General features: G+C 44.9%; 2 protein-coding genes across 2 annotated transcripts; both read left to right on the top strand.

Moving 5' to 3' along the window:
- The first annotated feature begins 37 nt into the window (after positions 1-37).
- Positions 38-4,200, top strand: bcl7bb (BAF chromatin remodeling complex subunit BCL7B b). The gene is made up of 6 exons (XM_027010064.2): positions 38-204; positions 819-894; positions 973-1,075; positions 1,496-1,669; positions 2,521-2,600; positions 2,765-4,200. Exons 1-6 carry the CDS (start codon positions 113-115, stop codon positions 2,834-2,836), a joined length of 597 nt encoding a protein of 198 aa, XP_026865865.1. The 5' UTR covers positions 38-112; the 3' UTR covers positions 2,837-4,200.
- A 1,278-nt stretch (positions 4,201-5,478) lies between these two features.
- baz1b (bromodomain adjacent to zinc finger domain, 1B) lies at positions 5,479-18,458 on the top strand. Its single transcript, XM_035525604.1, is given in 28 exon segments — positions 5,479-6,235; positions 8,572-8,596; positions 8,598-8,689; positions 9,204-9,348; positions 9,613-9,802; positions 9,986-10,313; positions 10,626-10,695; positions 10,697-10,735; positions 10,737-10,817; positions 10,940-11,602; positions 11,604-12,414; positions 13,320-13,458; positions 13,843-13,997; positions 14,256-14,376; positions 14,628-14,726; positions 14,825-15,002; positions 15,292-15,316; positions 15,319-15,362; positions 15,364-15,480; positions 15,633-15,780; positions 16,306-16,453; positions 16,609-16,718; positions 16,829-16,973; positions 16,975-17,039; positions 17,300-17,381; positions 17,714-18,239; positions 18,241-18,297; positions 18,300-18,458. Coding segments are annotated over 28 exon segments (4,842 nt in total). The 5' UTR covers positions 5,479-6,116; the 3' UTR covers positions 18,420-18,458.
- Positions 18,459-22,061: the final 3,603 nt, after the last annotated feature.

The following is a 22,061-nucleotide window of genomic DNA, read 5'->3' as shown; positions in this document are numbered from 1 at the left end:
AGCGGATAATGAAACCTCGCGAGACTACGAACTATGCGGACAGACAAATCGCAGGCAGCAGAGGGTAGACGAAAAGAGGGACATCTTGACAAACTAATATAACTCGTCAAAAATGTCGGGACGATCAGTACGGGCGGAGACAAGAAGCCGTGCAAAAGATGATATCAAGAAAGTGATGGCAGCGATCGAAAGGGTCCGTAGATGGTAAGCTGCAAATCCAAAGACGGTTAAGTTTCTTTCTGTCAACGATAGCTAGCCACGAAACACAAACTTCAGTGCGGCCTGGGAGGGACAAATACTTGAATGACAAGTTAACGATAAGCGCTGAGCCAATAACCACCCTTGGACGTCATGCAAATTGAGGGGGGGTGGGCGTGTCTTGTAAATGTCAGTGGCAAACGCACGTTTCAGCACGTTATAACGCGTGTTATAGCCGTAGAATAGTCGTCTTCCTCGGGAGTGTAACTAGCCAGCTGTGTGGCGGGGCTGCAGGTTCGGTATCTGGGACGAGATGGCGTAGAGGTCTCTGGTGCGTTCGGACCCGCCAGAATCGAATAATACACAAGCTGTGTATCTCTATCGCTAGGTACATCCCATTTTTATGCAGTGTCTCTGAAAGAAATCTAGACCGCAACACTGCTGAGTAGATAAAGAGTTGTCTATTGGTTCTTTGTTATTTTGGGATTTCATGGTAGCAGTGCTTAGAAATATATCTGTTTTTCAAACATTGCAGACAGTCAGGCCTCATTTCTTTTCACAATTTTCATACATTCTGTAAATCTTTAATTATGCTGAATATGTGATACTTTTTCCTACAGGGAGAAGAAGTGGGTTACTGTGGGTGACACATCCTTGCGGATCTTTAAGTGGGTCCCTGTAACAGAGACCAAACAGGTGTGAGCTCTAAAGCGAGTATGTCACTGCAATATTTGAACACATCTCACATTGGTGTTCCATCTCTCTCCTTCTCAGATATTTAAGTCGAAAGGGCCAGGTGGGACAGTGAGGGAACTGAAAGGTTTTCCTACAGATGTGGTACTGGAAAATGCTCGTTCAGTCTTACTGGATTTCCAAGGTAATAACCTTGAGGCTGAGCATATTACACTGCAGTGACACATGAAAAAGCTTGTCATAGCCTTTTGATGCATAAAATAGCAATTCCTTTGTATTAAAACATTTATTTTCACTAGTTTATATATTTTTATTTAATACCTTTAATAATAACTTTTAATACATAAAGAATTTTCTTTCAGTGTTATTGTATCTGTTGCTGTTTCATTGTGTGCACAAGGGAAAATATTTCAGACTCCTGTTAGATGTCATTTTAAGTTTCACTGCATATGCCCATTAAATGTAACAGTTAGTAAGGTCCATGCTTTTGTGACCTTTCTGCTGAGTCTATAATTTAAAAAAAATATCTCTGAATCACCAGTTGTAAAAACCAAAAACCTTCTCTTTTAAATATTTAACTTCAATAAACAATTTTGCTGAACAGATGACAACAGCAACCTAAGCTTCATGTCGGATGCATATCAGTCTAACAACAAGGTGGGCAGCAGCAGTAACTCCAGCCCGCTGCACGCTAGCGGAGCAGTCAGCCCCAGCCACGCAGCCTACTACCGCACAGAGGACTCCCAGCCTCCCACCCTGGGACAGGAGACCATGGAGGGTAAGACGGGCCAAAGACTCAGACGCTGCTTCTGTGATGACAATAATGTCTTTACCCTACCTCTTATTTATATATACCCATATCCATCACTTACCCACTTTATAGGAAATGTTTAAAGAAGGGCTTTGTATGTGTACAGTTGGAAACTATAAGACTACACCCCATGTGTTGCCGATGCTCAGTTTATGTTAGATATTCTCAACATGTTCCTCAGTGTTCAGTGTCTGACCAAGTGGCTGTTGTTGGCTGGAGTGATGTTTGGAGCCACAGCTGCTCTGAGATCAGCAATGGCACTGGTGTGTGTAAAAACTTGACTAATGATGAACCCGGTGGAGGGGGGCTGATGAACTGTGCTGGCCAAGATGTTACAGGCTGTAACTGTTTATTCATAAAATCACCTATCAGATAATCAAGAGTCCAATGAGTGTAGGTACAAGGTAAGTGTTAATTATTACAGGGCTGGTGCATGTGTTAGTCTTTATTGAGGTGTAACAGGAAAAATTCAGCCTAGTTTACTAATGGCTTAAATACACCTGAAGTGACATTACCTCTAGTGTGAAGTGGGAAACATATAGCACTCTACGTAATCCATTATGGCTATTAACAGAGTACACAAATCCTGCACCCAGTCTAATAATATGCAGTGAGTGTGTAGTAAGCCGGCTGGGGGGGGGGGAGGGGTACACTGCTTGCACCACCCAGCCTAACACATCATATGAGTAGTGTGAGCAGCAATTATTGTTCCAAAATATGCTGATGCATGCTAAACGTATTGTATCTGATACTTCTTAATTAAGAGTCCATCTGTCCCCTGAGAGTGTGTTCTTTTTATCACCATCTCCCGCATATAGAGCCGTCAGTGATCAGCAGTGAACTGACAGACGAACCACCGACTCTGATAAAAGAGGATTTGCTACCCCTGTCTGCTCAGGTAGTATTCAGTCATCTCCCAGTTAACACTCATGTATGACACATTATCCATATACCGGTTCCTTATATACTATATTTAGATTTTTGAACAATTAAATGTAATTTATTACTTTTTTTGTCAATCACAGATATAACTTATTGCTTATTACATTATTGCATTTACAGGAAGACGAAGAAGTGGCAATTGCTCCACCATTGAAAAGAGTTTGCACAGAGGAAAAATCAGGTCTAAGTTAGTAGCTCTGTGATGAAGTTAGGTTTCCTGGGCACATTCAACTGAAATGGGCAGCCATTTTGTCCTCTAAGTGTCTGCTGGCTGCATTTGAACTTGACAAGGAAAGAAAACGTCATCTCATAGAGGTGATTTTCTAAAATTAGCACGTGATTATAAAAAGAAATACAAAACTATAAATAGCTGAAAGGCACAAGCTCTAAAATGCTTGGAATGCCATTTTTCCCAAAGGTTTGATATTTCTGTAACAAAATATTTACTTGAAGGAAGTCTTTAGTGTTGCATTTACTGTATATACAAATGAACTTGAGAGGAAACGTAAACAGTATAATGTTTCATGGTGTAATGTGCATTTCAAGGCATTTAAGTTCCTATTTGTACCATGTTTTCTTTTGGCTTTTATATAATAGTGTTTAGCAAAATAATTTCTTTCAGTCCCATTGTATTTGTGGATTTATTAAATTGTTTTATTGCATGCAAAAAAAAAGAGAGAAAATTACATTTTTAAGGCCCCTGTCTATAATGGCCAAAACAGCAAACACACATATTTAACAAGTCAGATTTATTGGTTAACAAGCTAACTTCAGCAAAGGTTGAGTTCAGCTTAATATAATTATTTTAGGATGGACTCAGGTAGAGCTGCGCAGCATATAATTTGTAAATTATTATCAGAGTACTGGCCATTGTAACACTGATATCACAAAATGCTGCATCATGCACATTTTAATTGTGTGCTCTGAACATCCAGCCTCACATGCTCCAGGTGTTCTGTGGTTGTTTTGCTGGATCACAGCATTCACACAATCCAACAAATGTGAATCATTTTGGTGAAGAAAAAATGCAGGCCACTCTTTAACAATCAAGGCTTTACCGCTGTGTTTTTAATATATTGCAGGGCATAACACTGTATTTAGCAATATGATCACGTTAAAGTGTTTCTGTGCATACAGTGCAGCCTTGACTCAGGTCCTGTAAACTAAACTAAAGGAAAAAGATAGCTTGTTAGCTGAAAATCTCTGCCCTTGTAGTACAAACTCTTGCAGTACACCCTAAGAGTGTACTGATAGGGGAGTGGCCATAGTAAATATGCAGTGTATTGTGTGGTGCACACAGTCATTCAGACCTACTCATGCTTTTTGCAGCACTGACCAGCCACTTGCAGTGATACCGCATTGTTGCTTTAGTGCATATACAATATTTTATATATAGTAATGAGTCGAGGTGGCCATTTGCAGGCTTACATTACAAGGATGAAGGTCTTTATGTTTTACATGCCTTGTATTTTATTGTATATATGATGGTATTTCCATTGTCTTTGTAAAAATATTTTGCTATAGAAAAATAAAAGTTGGTGATGATCAGACTATAACTTGTGTTTGACATCTACCCATACGTTTACAAACATCAAACTAATAATGCAAATCAAATGTTTAGGTAAAATACATGGGATATACCATATTGTGCTAAATCTGGTAACTCTTTCCATTAAGATTCACTTAACTAACATTATAGCTTAGCTAATTATTAACAAGATAACCATCACCGACTGATTCTTGTCATATGTGAGCAACAATCCAAACCATGAAGTCCGCTTTGATGACATCAAGAGGTCTCTTTGTGGCCTTCAAAAATGATCACTGCTCATTCAGCTGCATAATCTACTAATGGTGTTAATTGCCTTATCACTTTGTTAACATTTCTTGTAGTACTTGGCACTTCAGAAAATAAAATGGATGGTTTGCCAGTTCTTCCTTCCTATTTTAAATAAAATGCTATTTGAACCATTGTTAAAGCAAGAATTTTTATTGAATTGAGTTACAGAAGAACTCCATAAGAAATGTATTTCCAACAGCTGGTAAAAGGAAAAGTTTACTATTGGCATGTGTATACATATACAGTATTTTCCAGCAGGAAAGAGTGGAGATTTAATAGTCAAACGTTTTCTTTTGTATTGGTGAATGTAATTATACTGTATGGTTGCACTATATCATTAATGGTTATTTGTTTATTACATATAGTGAACACAACAGTTATTTGTGTTAATATGCCAAATGAAGTATAATACCTACATAGGTTAGTTAATCTTATAGCATTATAATAAGGCATTAATTAATGGAGGGTTGTTTAGGCCACGGTTCACCCATATATTCAGAACGCTGTTTCGATTGGAAACTTGAGTAACGGGCTGAATCCAATAGCTGTGCCTAATCGAAAACTGCGGTTTAATCGTTGCATGTTTAGCAAGAAAGAGAAAAGAGAGAATAAGTATCGGGATTCGTCTGTTCTATTGTTTCTTTGACCTCTACAATACTGCCCCCTTTCCGCAGATTTTAAAATAGCCCTAAAACATGACATTGTTCAGGAAGTATGTGTCTTCTGGTAGACGGGATTCGACAATCTGTCAGTTTAGAATTAGTCGTAAAGTTATCATTCATAGTGGTTTGGCTCCATCTGACCTTTACCCTTCCTTTCCAACCGAACACTCTCCGTCGCTCCATTTCCTTTCAGGGTCGCACTGATAAAGGTGGCGTGGATAAAATAGTTGACAGCAATGTTTACCAATAAGAGTTCCCCGCTTCGGGAGTCGTATGAGGGGAGCCAATTGGTGATTGAGGTAGGCGGGATAAAGCTCTGAGACGCCGCTTGCTGCCGGGGTAACGGAGTTTTGGGGTTGTGCGGTATGTTGCCGGTGAAGTAGGATCTCCCGCCCTTTTTCAATCAAGCATTCTGTCTCTTATTTGTTATTTATAACGAATAGCTGATATATCCCACGGCTGCCTTAGGAAGCCCAAGAAACTCAGAACGGAACAGAAAACGAATCTTCATCACGCGGAGAAGAGGCCCAAGTGCACACTGGGACAGTTTAGAAAGCGCGCCATACCGCTGACGAGCGCCTCGGAGGCGGCAGTAGCGTTTCCATCCCGGCTTGCAGAAGTTTCCTCTTTAAACACCAGTTTAAGCCAAGAGAAATTGACGCCGTCTCTTTTTAAGAGCAGGATGTTAGCTAAATAGCTAGCTATGACACAGCCGGCCCTTCGAGTAACCAGAGCAAGGCGGCGAGGGGAATACTAACCCGAAGAGTCCTGTTATTGTTTTTCAGCGACAGCTAAGACGCTAGCCTAGCTTGATGCTAGCGACGCGTTGAATGTCGGAAAAACCGTTGGGAAGCGCTTTGTGTTCTTGTAGGAATCTGGAGTTCATGGTTGTGCAGTATTTTGACGTGTTTTTTTGCGGTAAAAGGAGCTTTATTTATTAGTTCATCGTCGCTGTCACTTGCGAGTTACGATGGCACCATTGCTGGGCCGGAAGCCCTACCCGCTAGCGAAGCCGCTCGCCGAGGCGCCAGGCCCAGGAGAAGAAGTCTACATCATCGGACACACCAAGGAGGCCTTCAGGAACAAAGAGTATCCTTTCTCTCAAGGCAGGGCTTCCTGGCTCTGTCGCTTCACGACAATGGTATGCCAGAAAATGTATAGCTACCCAGTTCATAACCTTCAATTTCTCTAATGACCTCTTTTTAAAATATATCAGGACGGTTTATGTTTCGCTTTTGTGATTGTTTTCCTGATTAGCATACGATAGGTTATCCTCAGTGATGCTTCTCATTGAAGCTAACCGGCTAGCTAATGTGAAAATGTCATCGAGACTTTATTTAAAGAGGTCGGCCAATTTAGCGATATGGTCGAAATGGCTAATCAAGAAAAACTACTCTGCCGGACTTGGGCACCACGTTTATGTTGGTCTGAACCGAGCTAACATTAGCAAGCATTAACATTTAACACCGGGACTATTCAAGGCAGTATAGCTATGACTGCTTGCTAACTCGCTTTACACTAGGATCTGCCATGTCTCCAGTTTGTGCAAGATACACAGGGGCAGTGCAGAGACTAACTGGATGTGCCTTACACATTGAATCCTACGAGAGTTGCTATGTAGCTAGCAAAGCCAAATAAGATAGCTAGACGCACAGGCTATGGATGGGATCCGTTAGCTTTTTGCTAATGACGCGTCAGACCTTTGATGTTGCAGTTTCGTTTGTCATGTCTTCAGGAAAATGTGCTCCCTTACTTGCTACGCCTTTGGGTTACGTCCGTGAAGATGCACTGGCACTTGGCTAAAGATAACTAGCTACCTAGCTATCAGGCTTGTATTTTGTATCTTTGCTCGAGGTCTCTAATTTGGTAGGTATTTGACTAGATAGCTATTCTAAAATAGAAAGAAAAGTTATCGTGTCTGAGTTTTGTCATTGAACAGGGAAGTGCTGTAGCACGCGTGTTGAGTTGGTGAGGCACGGGTTTCTGACGTTTAAATCGCTACATCCCTTTAACTTTGAGTTGATCTCTGTTATGGTGAAGTACGTTTGCACAGATGAGCAGTGATAGACTAAATCATGTTTCCTGCGTAAAGCCTATGGTTGCTTGGTGTCTGAATAGTCGCACTGACCAGCACGAGATTGAACAGGTACCTGTCAAACAATTTCTTCTTATTGTTTTTTTTTTTTTTTGGGGGGGGGGGGGGGTGTCTTGTTTATAAAGCTTCTAAAGCATTGTTTTGAACAGATGCACACAGATATTTCATGGATCTTCTGGCGTACCTGTGTTTTTAATCACTTTATATAATGGGGTTTGGGGATTTCCCATCGTTTTATCACCATGTGCTTGCCTGTCTTGGGCAATAAGTGATGCAAAATTCTTTTAGCAGACAAAATTAAGACAAACCCTTTGCTGTGCGTTGTTTCAGGTGATACAAATACCACTAGAAGGCATTAAAAACATGGAAGGTGGACACTGAGAATTATTCCATTTCAGAATGGTTTTCTAGAGTAAAATCAGGTTGACTTGTGTTGTGCCTTGTATTGAGCAACCTTTAAAGGAAGTTAATGGTTGTGTGTTAAACTATCATCTCTCCAATTTAAAGGTTTTATAGTTCCAGCACATCATTTAAAAGTGTACCCTCGTTAGAGGTTGGGCTAGTATTCTGCCTTTTAATTATTGAGCTCCTGGTATTAATTATGAATGAAGGCTCATGCTCTCTCTCCAGGCCCATGCTACAGAGCGCCATCTGATTGGACTCAATACAGCGTCAGTCCAGTCATTACCCTGGTTATGCAGCATAGCTTTTAGGAGTCAGAGGGCTCTCAAAGTTTTGACTGGAATTTTTATTCTGTCTGTCTGGGTGTGTTTGTGTAAGTGAGGTCTTCAAGAAATTCTCACACACTGAGTACTCATGGGGTGAGGGACTAAAGTTCTGGACAAAAATTATTTGCAAAGTGGGCTGAGTAAATTCAGTTGTATTTTTTTATTTTATTTTATTCTTTTTAAAAAAAAATTGGACTGGTTTTTTAAATTTTATATTTTTATGTAGGCTAGAATTTTTATGTAGGCTTTCACTATTTATCATTGTCTTAGAAACAAATTTAAGCCTAAAACATTAGATTAACTGCCTTTAAGACTGTAAAAAAAAAAACAACCCATATATTCATTCAGGTGTGTCCAAACCTTTGGTATATATTGACTGGTGTGTGTATGTATAATTAATATAGTTTATATGTATCCAGCAAATATCAATATAAGTAGTTGGCAGTCCTTGTGCCTTTGTTCTCCCAGGTAATTCAACTTGTTCTTGGATAGGTCCCCCTTTTTTTTTTTTTGTAAAGACAGGGTGTGTCTCTGTCTGTGCGTTTGTCCCCCCCACACGGCACGCCCTCCGCCAGTCTTTTGTCCTTAACGGATGCGCTCAGAGAGTATGATGTGCGGATGCAGAGGTTACAGTGAGCGGATCTGGACGTGTAAAAGCACGGGCAGCAGCCAGCTCACGCACATGGAGGCCTGGGAGGAGGAGCAGGAGGTCACTGAGCTGTGAGTCACAAAAGTGCATGAGAATCAACACGGGCATGCAAGAGAAACTTGAACTAATTAGAAATCTCCCCATCAAAAACATGGCCCATTCACGCTGGTTAATTCGCATAACTTGCACCACTCATTCGTCACGTCGGACATTTGCATGAAAAATGTAGGATAGATTTGTGCGCCTTTGACACTGGTGCAGAGCTGTATTTTTAATTTAGATTTGCACCCTCTGCTGGCCTATATAAGAAATATCATTTTGTAATTGTATCCATTTTATTTGGTTTCCATAACAACTTTGCACTGCTTGCTTTCTTGGCTTGATGTTTAATCTTAGATTCCCTGACCACATTTACGCAGCTATTGAACTAAAAATCTGAGCTTTCTCTCCCAGTGCTTTGTGAAAACTTTCTGCTAGGTCACTAAACCACTTCAACATGAAATATTTTTGAAACGTGTGCGGTTTTAAAAAATAAATAAAATAAGTAAAATGTTCCTCATTGCTTTGGTAATTTTGTTGTCCCAGACTGCAGGAAGAGTACCCTGTGTGGTTTGAGAAACCAGTTCTGGAGATTGTACACCACAACACAGTGTCTCTGGACAAACTGGTGGATCTGGCCTGGGTGGAAATCCTCACCAAGTACGCTGTCGCAGAGGAGTGTGACTTCCTGGTCAGAGTCTTTTTTTTAATTATTATTTAATGCGCTAGAACATCACCATAGAGAGAGTAATTTCCCATGATTCATTTACCTCTACTTCCCTAAGCCCATGTTGAAAAATGTCTGGACATGTTTATCTGTCTGTGTCTTCAATGATAATGGGGAGGCTCATTATAGAAGTGATGCGCTTTTTAAATATAATAAAACACAAGAATGGTATAACTGCGAAGTCAGTTGAATGAAGGTCTTTGTTAAAAATAAAAATCTCTCTCTCAGCTTGGTAAGGATAAAAGTTTGCGGGTGAAGGTGGTGAAAATCCATCCATTGGAAGCCACTCCAGAGGAGACCGCTGAGAAGAAGCTGGAAGGAGCATGCGATTCCCCCTCCAGCGACAAAGAGAATGCTAGCCAGGAGATCCAGAAGAAGGAGCAGCCCAAAGAGGAGGAGAACAGGAGAGACAGCCTGTGTGAGTCACCCGCAAAGCGTGACCCTTCTCCACGTCCTCCAGGGCTGCCACGAAGACCACTGGCATTCTGGGACGCATCTGAGCTGTTGCATGATATAAGATGCACCTTATGTTTGTGAGTGGATGTTTGTGTGTGTGCTCCTCTTCAACATGTGTGGGTGTGCTTTTCTTCCTTCTGAGCAGGCGATCGTGCACGCCGCTCACCCAGAAAGCTCCCCACCAGTATGAAGGAAGAGAAGAAGAAGTGGGTGATGCCTAAATTCCTGCCCCACAAATATGACGTGAAGCTGCTCGATGAAGACAAAGTGATCAGCGATGTGCCGGCGGACAGCCTCTTCAGGGACAGAGAGGCCGCCCAACAAGAGATCATGCGCTACTTCATCAGACACTATGCACTCAGGCTCGGCACAGGAGAGAGCGCCCCCTGGGTTGTGGAGGACGAGCTGGTCAAAAAGTTCAACCTGCCCAGCAAATTCAGCGACTTCCTCTTAGACCCACATAAGGTTAGTATGTAGTCACTGATGTCGCCCAAGCAGTCGATACAGTTGGCCTAGGTTAGCACTGTACTTGATGTGGACTGTTCAAAAGCTCTTACTGTTCTGTCGTAAGTTTGGTCGTATGGGAGCTTCAACGGGAAAACAATTATAGAAATGCAAAGCTTTTAAAACTAACACAAAGTATTCAGAATAACAAAAGTATGCAACACAACATTTTGTGTTCCTTTTGTATGCTGTGTGTGTGTGTGGTGTGTGTGTGTGTGTGTGTGTGTGTGTGTGTGTGTGTGTGTGTGTGTGTGTGTGTGTGTGTGTGTGTGTGTGTGTAGTTTTTTGGCGGAAAACCCCTCATCTAAGAGAAAGAGTCTCAGCTCTCCAGATGGGAAACCCAACAAGAGGCTTGAAGATGGCTGAGTCTGGAGCCGAGATGGATGGCCGTGAACGAGAAGGGGAAGAAGAGGAAGAAGAAGAGCGACTCTCAGAACATGCCTCTGAGCCCCACGCTCTGGGGAAACATGCAGGTAACACTATTTCTCACACCGAGGACCACGCCACCTGGGAATGATGTTCTTGTGTAGATAGACCAGTTTTCTTTTTGGATTCTTCTCGTTTGAACTGATTAACTTTGTTCGCATGCCTTCAGGTGAAGAAAGTGAACGGTTCTCCGCTGAAGGTGAAGAATTCTGGCACTCCCAAGAAATCAGAGAGCAAGAAGCTCACCGAGGCGAAGAAGAATCGCAAGTCGCCAGGTGGCCAGAAACACTCCAAAAAAGACGAGAAGGGCTCCGGGAGCTCCAAGAAGCCCAAAATGAAGCAAATGACCCTGCTGGACCTGGCGAAGAGCCCCCCGGCCTCGGGCAGCCCCAAGAAGAGGGTGCGGAGCTCAGGCCCTGGCACGCCGAAGCTGGGCAAACCTCTGCCACCCATGGCACTGCACCTGCTGCGCTTCTACAAGGAGAACAAGGGCAAGGAGGACAAGAAGAATGCACTGTCCTCCATGGTAACGCGGGCAGCTAAGACACTGTCGGTGGAGGACCGTGGGCGGCTCCCCGAGGAGCTCCGGGAGCTGGTGCAAAAGCGCTGGGAGCGCCTGGAGGAGCGGCGTCGCTGGGCCCTGCTGAGCGACGAGGAGAAGCAGGAGGCCATACGCAAGAAGCGGGAGGAGGTGAAGGAGAAGCTGCGTGAGAAGGCGAAGGAGCGTCGCGAGAGGGAGATGCAGCTGCGCCGCGAGCAGCAGCGTCGCTACGAGGACCAGGAGCTGGCGGGCCGGACGCTTCCTGCCTTCCGCCTGGTGGACATGCCCGACCGGCCTGCCCAACACGCTGTTCGGCGATGTGGCCATGGTGGCGGACTTCCTGAGCTGCTACGCTGAGCTGCTGATGCCTGACGACCAGTACCCAATCACGAGCCAGATGCTGATGGAAGCGCTGGCGGCTGACAAGGCTGGCTTCCTCTACCTGAACCGCGTGTTGGTGGTGCTGCTACAGACCCTGTTGCAGGACGAGCTAGCGGAGGCCTACAGTGAGCTGGACATGCCGCTCTCCGAGATCCCGCTCACCATGCACTCTGTGTCGGAGCTGGTGCGCCTGTGCTTGCGACCGTCAGACGCGCAGTGTGACGAGAGCGCCCGTGGGTCCGACCAGTGGCCGACTGCGTCCACCGCCGGCGGCTACGACGACGTGGTGAGCGCCGCTATGCTGGAGCGTCTGGAGACGGCCGAGGTGTTCGAGTTGACGCCGGCGGAGAAGGTGGGGCTGCTGGTGGCACTGTGCCACCGCATCCTGATGACGTACTCAGTGCAAGACCATGTGGATGCCGTACAGCAGCGCTCCGCCGAGCTCTGGAAAGAGCGGCTAGCCACGCTCAAGGAGGCCAACATCCGCCGGCGTGCCGAGAAACAGCGTCGCAAGGAGCTGCTGGAGGCCAAGGGGCAGGGGGCGGCGGCCAAGCCTGAGGAGGCGGCCAGCAAGGCCGAGAAGAAGAAGGAGGGCGGAGTCAAGAAGGAGGCACCCAAGGTCAAGGCGGAGCCTGAGGACATGATCAGCACGGTGAAGAGTCGCCGGCTGATGGCCATTCAGGCCAAGAAGGAGAAGGAAGAAATGGAACGACAGAATAAAGGTGAGGGGGGGGGATGGAAAGGAAGAACAGGCGGAGAGGTGGAAATACGGTAGTGTGCAGTGGCTTCGGCGACACAGACAGAGTTGAGTTGATGTGGTTCGCTGTTTGAGTAGTCAGTGTCCTGTAACCAGGAGCTAGAGTCCTGGCAGGGTGAACATGCGGGACCACAGGCAGATGAGGGGTGTCTGCCTGTAGCCTGCACCTGGTGATCTTGCCAGTGAGGTCCTGAGAAAAGGGTTCCAGTCTTGTGCAGCCGTAGTCCAGGCGGAGTTGTCCTGAAATTGAGTGTAACAGGGTTCCCACAGGTCATGAAATTTCTGGAATGTCATTGAATTTTCTCTCCCAGACATGAAAGGTCATGCATGGTATGTGATCATTAGGGGTCAAGTCATGGAATATGAGGGAATTTTGTTTGAAGCACCTTTGAATTTTAGTTGCCATTTAGAACATCAGAATGCTATTTTCAGGCCTTTCTCATATTGTGTGAGTGGTTGTTATGGTTACTTGATTTTACTGCGTCCATACAAAGACGGCCCGTCGTTCCGTTTAAGTCATGGAAATTCAGCTTTTTCTTCAGTGACAGGGCAAAGTCAGGGAATTTGACATCTGACTTGGAGTGGGAGCCCTGGTGTAAGCAAGGCACTATAGCAACATCAGTAATGTCTGACTGAAGTGTGCAGGGGGGGGGGGGGTCCAACAGAAGAGGGCAAATGGAAGACAACACTGGCTCAACAGCAGAGTATTAATAGACTAATAACCATGTCTGTGTGTGATCGGGAGAGTTGGAAGTTTGTGGGGATGTAATTTCATACACTCTTGAAGACTACTGCCTGTGTGTGTATATACGGATGTATATTTTGAATCATTGTTATTGATGCCCTGTGTGTGTGTGTGTGTGTGTGTAGAACGTATGGAGAAGGAGGCGGAGGAGGAGCGTTTGCGGAAGCAGAGAGCCGCTGCAGAGAGGGCCTTCCAGGACGGCATCACCAAGGCCAAGCTGGTCATGAGGAGAATACCGTTAGGCACCGACCGCAACCACAACCGGTACAGGCACCCCACCTTACTCTTATCACACCTGCTACACACACCCCTCTCCTTACCACACTCGCTACACCTTTACTTTAGTACACCTAGTTCATACACTGCACACCTTACTACACATGGTTTATACACACGTGCCCTACTACAGCTGATGCGTGCAACTATCACCTTACTACAGCCGGTTTCTGTGCACGATCACAGCTAGATCGAGGCACGTGTTCTCGTACCAGCTTGCAATGAAAAGAATATTACGTTTTTAACAGCAGTAGGCGATGTCTAAAAGGCTTAGCTACACTGAAGCGTGACACTCTGTTATAACAGTAGAGTGTACCGAGTGATTGGGACGTTGTAGTGGCGGGCAAACTTTAGTAGTGTTGCTGTGCGCAGGTACTGGCTGTTCTCTGACGTGGTCCCAGGGCTGTACATAGAAAAGGGCTGGGTACATGACACCATCGAGTACTGCTTCACCCTTGTGCCTGAGGAAGAGGACGAGGACGAAGAGGACGATGAAGACGAGATGAAGAAAGAGGAGGATATGGAGGGTGGGTGGGGCCTTTTCCTTGGGGACTAGATCCATCAAAAATCAGGCATGTGTAGTGGTGGGGGAATTTTGTAGTGTTGGGAGTTCTGACACATGCATCAAACGGGGAACTTTTTCTTTTTTTTTTTTGTCCTTTACACAGAAAGCTCATCCTGACAATCATACTAGTTTAAGCTACTGTTAATAGTAAATGTCCTAGTTTTATATTCTATGTCTAAATGTTCTAGATTATCTGAATATTCTTTGTTCTTTTGTGTAGATGGGGAGAAGGAAGATGATGAAAGTATTGCCAGCATCACTAATGAGAGTGGCCAGCAGGGGGTGCCAGCTCCTGAGACCTGCATAGAGACCACTGTGCCCAAACAAGGCCAAAACCTCTGGTATTGAAAAAAAATTGGTCTTTGTACTAAAAGGGCATGTTGGTCTATTTCTGTCTGTCATTTTTTGTATCTTGGTTGGGTGATGTGTAGATTACCCATAAGCCCACAGACTGCCTTCTGGTTAATGGCAACACACAGAGGCCAAGACGAGTTTTAGGCTTTTATTTTTCATTTTTAACTTGGTTGGCCAGTGTTCTGTGTGCTCGTGTGTGCAGTGCATGGTGCTTATAGGAGATTCTCTCTCCTTGCAGGTTTGTGTGTGACACCACAAAAGATTTTGAAGAGCTTCTAGAAAGCCTCCACTCACAGGGTGTGCGGGAGAGTGAATTGAAACTGAATCTGGAACTCAAGTGAGTTCTCTCACACACACACACACACACACACACACACAGACAGATGGTGTTTTAGCTGCTATACACAGCACCTTTGCCCACCCACCCCCCGGCAGGTTCCAGGACATCGTGCACTCCATGCACCTGAGTCGGAAGGGCAGTATACGTCTGAGGCCCTGTGACGGATACCAGGAGCTCATCCGCTACCTACGCAGTGATATAATAGAGGTGGCGTCCCGCCTGCAGAAGGGTGGCCTGGGCTTCATGGAAGACACGGCCGACTTCGAGGAGCAGGTGAGGGGGGCGGGGCTTGTGTAAATCTCTGCCTGTGATGTTTGCTAGTTTTGTGGATGGATGCAAAAAGTAAGAGTGCAAAAGTATAATGTTTAGTATGGGCAGTAACAATGTTTAATGACAAATATGAACTGTAATAGATGTACTGAAACTAGTCCAGCAGGCAGGTTTGTTTGTGACAGCTAGATAATGGTGTTTGTCCAGTGTGTTATGTTTTTTCTCTCTCTCTCTCTGCTATGGTTTCTCCTGAAACCTTTGAGAGTGTGTGTTTATTTGTTTGTTTTATAAGGTGCGAGACCTGGAGAAGCTGAGGGACTTGGTGAGTGTGTGATCACGCTGCAGGAGAGTGTGATAAAGAAGTTTCCTGCAGGGCTTCATGGCTCCCAAGCAGAAGAAGAAAAAGAAGGAAGTGTTGGAGGGAGGTGGGAAGCCCGAAGAGGTGGATGAGGAGAAGAAACTGGCAGAGGAAAGCCCGGGTGTGATGTCTTGTCTCTGTGTCTGCGTGCTAGCGCCAACTGGTACCTCACTTCGATGTGGCCCTCCTGTGGCCCCTCTCCACATCCATGAGAGCCAGTAGCTTTGTCCCCCCGCTCATCCTTTTGTTCTGCCTTTCCGCCCCTCCACCTGCAGGTGGCGACGGCAGTGGAGAAGTGGAAGGTGGCGATCCGTGAGGCGCAGACCTTCTCACGCATGCATGTGCTCCTTGGCATGCTCGACGCCTGCATCAAGTGGGACATGTCCGCGGAGAACGCACGCTGCAAAGTGTGTCGCAAGAAAGGTGAGCTGCTCCCGGAAAACAGGACTTGGAGAGAGGCGGGCATGCAGCCAGGTGGAGAGAGAGAGAGGGAGAGACTTAACTCACAGAGAGGCCGAGAGACAGACAGACAGACAGGGAGAAACAGAGTGTCTGATGAGGGCAGGGAGGAACGTTGAGAGAGAGGATAATGACCTCCTGCATTCATGAGCAAGTGTGGCTAGTTAGGTTAAGGAGGAAGGGCACGATGGTGGAAGTGCAAATGGAGGATCTGTCTGGGGAGAGATGATTGTAAACCAGCATGGAGGTTGATGGGTGCTGAAAATCAGATTGGTCCTCACCCCATACGCAGCTAGAACGCAGGATGTCCTACACACGAGAAGATTACTCAGATCTCCTCCCGCTGCAGATGTTGCAGGACTTCATGCAGTGCTATCTTAGCTTTATGGAGGCATTTTTAAAAAATAAAGGTATGTTCGTTTAGTCAATTTGATAACGGTCTTTACTAAAATCTCTCTTTCCCTCTCTTTCCCGTCTCTGTGCCCGTAGGAGAGGATGATAAGTTGATTCTGTGTGATGAGTGTAATAAGGCCTTCCACCTGTTCTGTCTGCGGCCGGTGCTTTACCGCATACCCGAGGGGGAGTGGCTCTGCCCAGCCTGTCAGCCAACCATCGCTCGCCGCTATTCTCGTGGCAGGTAAGACCCACCCACTCCTTTACATGCGGTCACACGTTCATGAGGAAATACACACACATCTACTTGAGCTGTCCTGTGTAACACACACACACACACACACACACACACACACACACGTACACACTCAACCCAAACTTCCTGCATCTGTGTGACAGGAACTATAATGAAGACTCTGAAGAAGAGGAGGAAGAAGATGAGGACGATGAGGATGAGTTGGATGATGAAGAATCTGAGGAAGAGGAACAGAGGGACACGGGGCACAGCTGTGAGTCCTCATCACTCGGATGACTCTCACACGGTTTTCCCGTCAGCTGGTGACCGTCACCCACTCGTGCAGCCCTAATTCTTGTCTGCTTCCATGTTTGCGTTTCCCAGTGAGGCCGAGGAAGAAGCTGAAGTCGTTCCTGCGGACTAAAGTCCAGAGCAAGTCGCTATCCAAGAAACACTCCCTTCCCAGTGCTAAACTGCACTGAAAAACAGCTAAGCATGCCTCGAAACCCTCGCCGAGAAGCGCTCTGAATCGCGGGTGGGTCCAAGCAACCAGCAGATATCGACGAACTGGTGAGGAACCCCAGTGGTTGTGGGGGTGTGTGTGTGGGGGTGGGGGTGGGGGGGGGTGCGCACACATGCATTCACATATACCAGAGAAGAAACATGCCTGCGGTTGAGTTTAACTAGATCTCTAGATGTTTCAGCAATACTTCTGTTTCTTGGAGCACTGCTATTGTGCGGTTTTGCTCTGGTTTCGTTTTCAGGCACTGGGGTTCGGGGTTTCAGTTCGCTGAACTGGGGGTAAAACCTGGATTGTGTTTTTCTGCAGGTACGGCAGAGACCTCCAGATCGGAGGGAGCAGGCAAGCGCAGGAGCTTGAGAAGTGTGAGGAGATCCTGCAGAAGCTGATAAAATTCCGTTACAGCTGGCCCTTTAGGTACAGACGTGTACCTTGAGTTTGAGAGGCTCTATATAAATGCAACTAATAATAATAATAATAATAATAATAATAATAATAATAATAATTATTATTATTATTATTATTATTATTACACTCACACAGCATATCATTGGTAATCACTGTTGCAGTAATGGTCTTTGCAGTGCTAATATCAAAGGCTGCAATAACACACTTTTTTGTTGTTGGTTTTTTGTGCGTGTACTTTGAGCACCTGGCCCGCTATTAGGTATTCCATAGTTACATAAGCCAGTGTGCTTCAATAAAAGCTCCGTGTGCCCTTCCCAATCTGTTCTCTGTTTCCCCCCCAGAGAGCCTGTGTCAGCAGAGGAGGCTGAGGACTACCAGGACATCATCGTCTCGCCCATGGACTTCAGCACCATGCAGAGCAAGTTCCAGTCCTCGCAGTACCGTGGCACGCACGACTTCATCGAGGACATGAAGCTGGTGTTCTCCAATGCCGAGGAGTACAACCAGCCTGGGAGCAGTGTGCTGCAGTCTGTGGTGCGCACGGAGCAGACCTTCACTGAGCTCCTGAGGAAGATCCTGCCGGGGGTGAGTTACCTGCGTCGCCGCGTCCGCAAGCGTGCCCTGCCCCTTCGCCGGGACGAGGAGGAGGACGACGAAGAAGAGGACGAGGACGATGAGAAAGGGGGAAGGAAGATGCAGAACGGCAAGCGGGGCAGACCGCCAACCAGAGGCCGGGAGGAGAGTGGCAGTGGAGGGCGGGGAGTGGGGCACGGTGGGCGTGTGCGTAAACGGGTGGAGAGTGAGGAAGAGGAGGACGAGGAGGAGGAGGAGGAGGAGGAGGCGGCAGGCAGGAGGCGGAGCAAGCGGAACAGTGACCATGGTGACACGGAAGGACTATCGGGAAGATGAAAGCGACAGCGAGAGGAGGAGAACAGGAGGACTGGCTCAAGGAGGGCGGTGACGAGAGCAGTACAGGAGGCGGAGCCAAGCAGTGACGAGGACTCGGTCAACCAGCGACATTCCAAGAAGCAGAAACGCTCGCTTTAAAGTCCAGGGTGGTGTGTGGGGGGTTTTTTTTTGGGGGGGGGGGGGTGTTCCTTACAAACAAGATTCCTTCCGCTCCTGTCTGCAGCCGCCCCACAAGGCAGGCTGGACCCGTTCTCAACTACAGAAACCTCCCTAACTGCCCCCAAATAGAGGTTTTTTTTTTTTGTTTGTTTTTTTTATCCTTTTTTTCCTGGTTTATTAGACTTTTTGATGTTTTATGTTCATATTGACAAATGCAAAAGAAACTGATTTATATTTGTAAGTCATTTATTGCTGGTGACTTCTTTTTCTCAACAGGAAATTTATGATATCTGATGTGATGATCTCTGTGAGCTCCTAAAGACACTTTTTTTCCCCTTTTTTTTTTCTTCTTTTTAAAAAATAAAATAATTTGACCATAAGCCACTTAATGTTGGGGAGGGGGTGGGGGGAATTAGCTATTGGGGTACATTGCCACCTATCTATGCCTCATTTGATTGTCAGTGTCAGGTGTGGCAGCTAATCAAAGCCAGTGACAAAAAGCAGCTCAGCTGTAATTGAAAATTCTAGAGCATTTTAGATGATAAGTGATACTCTAGAATAAAAATTCTATCTTGGTTATTTGTTTTGTTTTGCTTTGTTTTTTGTTTCTTTTGTGGGGTTTGTTTGTTTTTTGTTTTTTTGGTGTACCGATACGTCACTCAATCATCATGGGGACAACCAGCACCAAAATATTTTTTTCTTTAATAATGTTATTTCATTTTTCAGAGAACAATACAAATGAATAAAGCATTTGCTATAGCTGAAATCGTGTCTGATGGGTTTGGATCTTTTCTTCTAAATGATTATGAGCACAATAACAGTAAAACCTCAGATTTTTTTTATTGCATTGACACAGTTTTACCTAGACCTTACCTAGACTTTACCTGCGAATTTTAAAAGTCTTTGAAGACAAGCAGATGGAAAAAGGCAGTAGAGAATATGGTGCTGAGTATTGCGATACTGTTTGTTGCATCAATAGTATCGGTGCACCCCTGTGGATGTGTAGGAAGTGTTATTTGCCGTCGGGGTGTGCAAGACTTTGTCCAAAAGGTGGAGGGTGGTCACATTGATCAGAGTGTGTTTGTTTTTTTGTTTTGTTTTGTTTTGTTTTTTTCCCTTTAATTTATATAAATATTGCTGCCATATTGTTTTTTTTCAGTCATTCTTATATTTCAGTTTTACAATAAACGGTGAAAATTAGCCACCCATTCTTTGGAGGAGCCCAAAATGATTTTCAGGATTATTGTTGTTATTATTTGATATGGTAGTTTGAAAGTTTGATCATGTCTAAGTTCAGGTTTACCCCTTAGGCATTAGAACCAGAATGGCTCTCTGTTGTCTCACAAGGGTCTGCATGACAATCACATGAGCCTGGAGTGCCCTGCCTGTTCCTGCTGTCCTGCAGAGCACGGTTTGCATGGATCTGTCTCATGTTCTGTACCAAGAGTAATCACCTCTACAGGAGATGGAACCGCAAAACCGCAGTCTTGTGAAGTTGTGCCTTTAAAGGGGAAAAAACTGGATAGTTCATGCGTCATTACCCCATATTGACCTGCAGATGGCAGTCTTTCATTAACGATTATCCTTTGCCTTTGCCTTTGTAGTGTGTATGAAGAGAAATCTCTCTCTTGACCTTGTAAACAGAAGTTGGTTTGGTCCACTATATATTAATGGGGCAGAACACTTCATGAACATAAACCTGTTCTCACCTACTCTATCCAAACCATTCACACTATTTATTTGTAGCTGCGTTTCCAACTCGGATTAGTCACAGTGCTCTAGCTCTCTCATATATATATATATATATATATATATATATATATATATATATATATATATATATATAAATAAAAAATGTATGTATGGTGTGTGTGAGTGTCTGTGTGGAAACTTAACTATTTCAGAAGAAGAGTCTTGTTCATCAGCCTTTGTCAGCATGTGATTAGCATTAACTGCCCAAGTTCAGGGCTTTATTGTGAATGTTTGGTGCATATGACCCTGGGGTGATGTAAACAGACCACTGGCACAGGCTGACTGCTCTTAAATAAGTTCTCTGTATTCTCTTGTGATTAAGATCAGTGTGAAGTGGGAGGAGTCCGATCTTAGATTGGTGTTCACGTTCTGGGACACTTCAGGAATACATGTCATGAATTATACAAAGTCGGTTTTGAGAAACCTTTTTAATATTTTTTGATTTTATGCTCCATGTCCAACTTTTGGCTTTGCCTTCATGTGTAAATGCTGTTTTGTTTTAATAAGATATTTTAATATGAACATTATGGTGTATGTTATATATAGAAGGGTTTCAGTTTCCAGTGTGAATTTGAAACATGCGGAAACCGAACGGAATGCTCTGGAGGTGCAGTGGTTTTGGGCTTGAGAGGCAGTGCAAAGAGACGTATGAATGTGTGTGGAGTCTTTCTTCCCAGGGTGAAGGACCCACCAGACAGAGCTGGGTTTGCACGCGTATGTACAGCTGACATGCTGCAGCCGTTAATGCCGTCTAACCAGAGCATTCTCTTGCTCCATTCACATTACAGGCATTATTACTCAATTTAGACCCAAATGTGTGCATTCTATAACAACAAAGTCATAATTGATGAATTGTCCATTATAGAAATAGCTAAATGAATAAAACAATAGCACACACGTTCAGACCAAAGCCTACAATGTTGTGGCTCTCAGCAGTATGGTCTTCAGCTGCTGACCAGAGGATGTGAAGGACAGTGGTCATAACCAATGCCATTTGCTGGCTACTGCTGGGCTGCATGAGACAGTATCCTACAGAGGGACCGTGATGTGGATTTTTTTAAAAATCAACCCATCTGAAAAACTTTGTTTCTTACCTGACAGTTCCCCCTGCCCGGATCACATATGCAGGTGCTTCCGAGTTTTACATTCAAATTAATTAGAAAAAACAAGGTGGCCACTATAGTAGATTTTAATGTAGACTCTTTTTTGTGTTCGTTTTTTGTTGGTGTGTTTAGTTTTAGATTTTTTCTTTTGTAGATGGTGTCCCCAGTCCATCAGTCATCAATGCCAGTTATAAACTATTATCGCCATGGGGAGGAGAGGGCCAACTTAGGGACCTGACCCAATGTTGTGGCTTTTGCTCTCTCTCTTTTTAATAAAACCCTGAACAATGTTCATAGTTTGCCTTGGTCCTTCCTTGCTGAGTTTCCAGCAAAGAGGAAGTTATAAAGGAGCCATTGGTTACACGTGCTACAAAAATGAAGTTTCATCCAAAGAAAAAGTGTACCTTGGCAGAGCTTCTGGGTCACTAAAGAGGCGTGAAAGTGCCGTGGCCGTAACATGCAGATGAGGTTTATCCCTCCTCAAGAAAGATGCTCTGTTTTTTTTGTTTGTTTTAATAACTTAATAACGTCTACTCTCCGCATGCATCAGGGGCCTCCGGCCATGAATGGAGCACTGGGAAGAATGGTGGGGGGGGGGCCTCCTTTCGTTCCTTTAATTACAGGCAATGGTATTTTGCTTGGAGCTCTCAGGTGGCACCAGGTAATTATCGTTTCCCATGCCTCTGTCCAGCCTGCCTGGCCGCCGAGCTTCCCACAGAGGGGAGGGACGGATAGAGAGAGAGAGAACACCACGAAAGACCACGAA

Source organism: Electrophorus electricus, chromosome 4 (assembly GCF_013358815.1).
Source record: "Electrophorus electricus isolate fEleEle1 chromosome 4, fEleEle1.pri, whole genome shotgun sequence".
Classification (NCBI taxonomy): domain Eukaryota; kingdom Metazoa; phylum Chordata; class Actinopteri; order Gymnotiformes; family Gymnotidae; genus Electrophorus; species Electrophorus electricus.
This window is presented reverse-complemented; position numbering and strand designations above follow the sequence as displayed.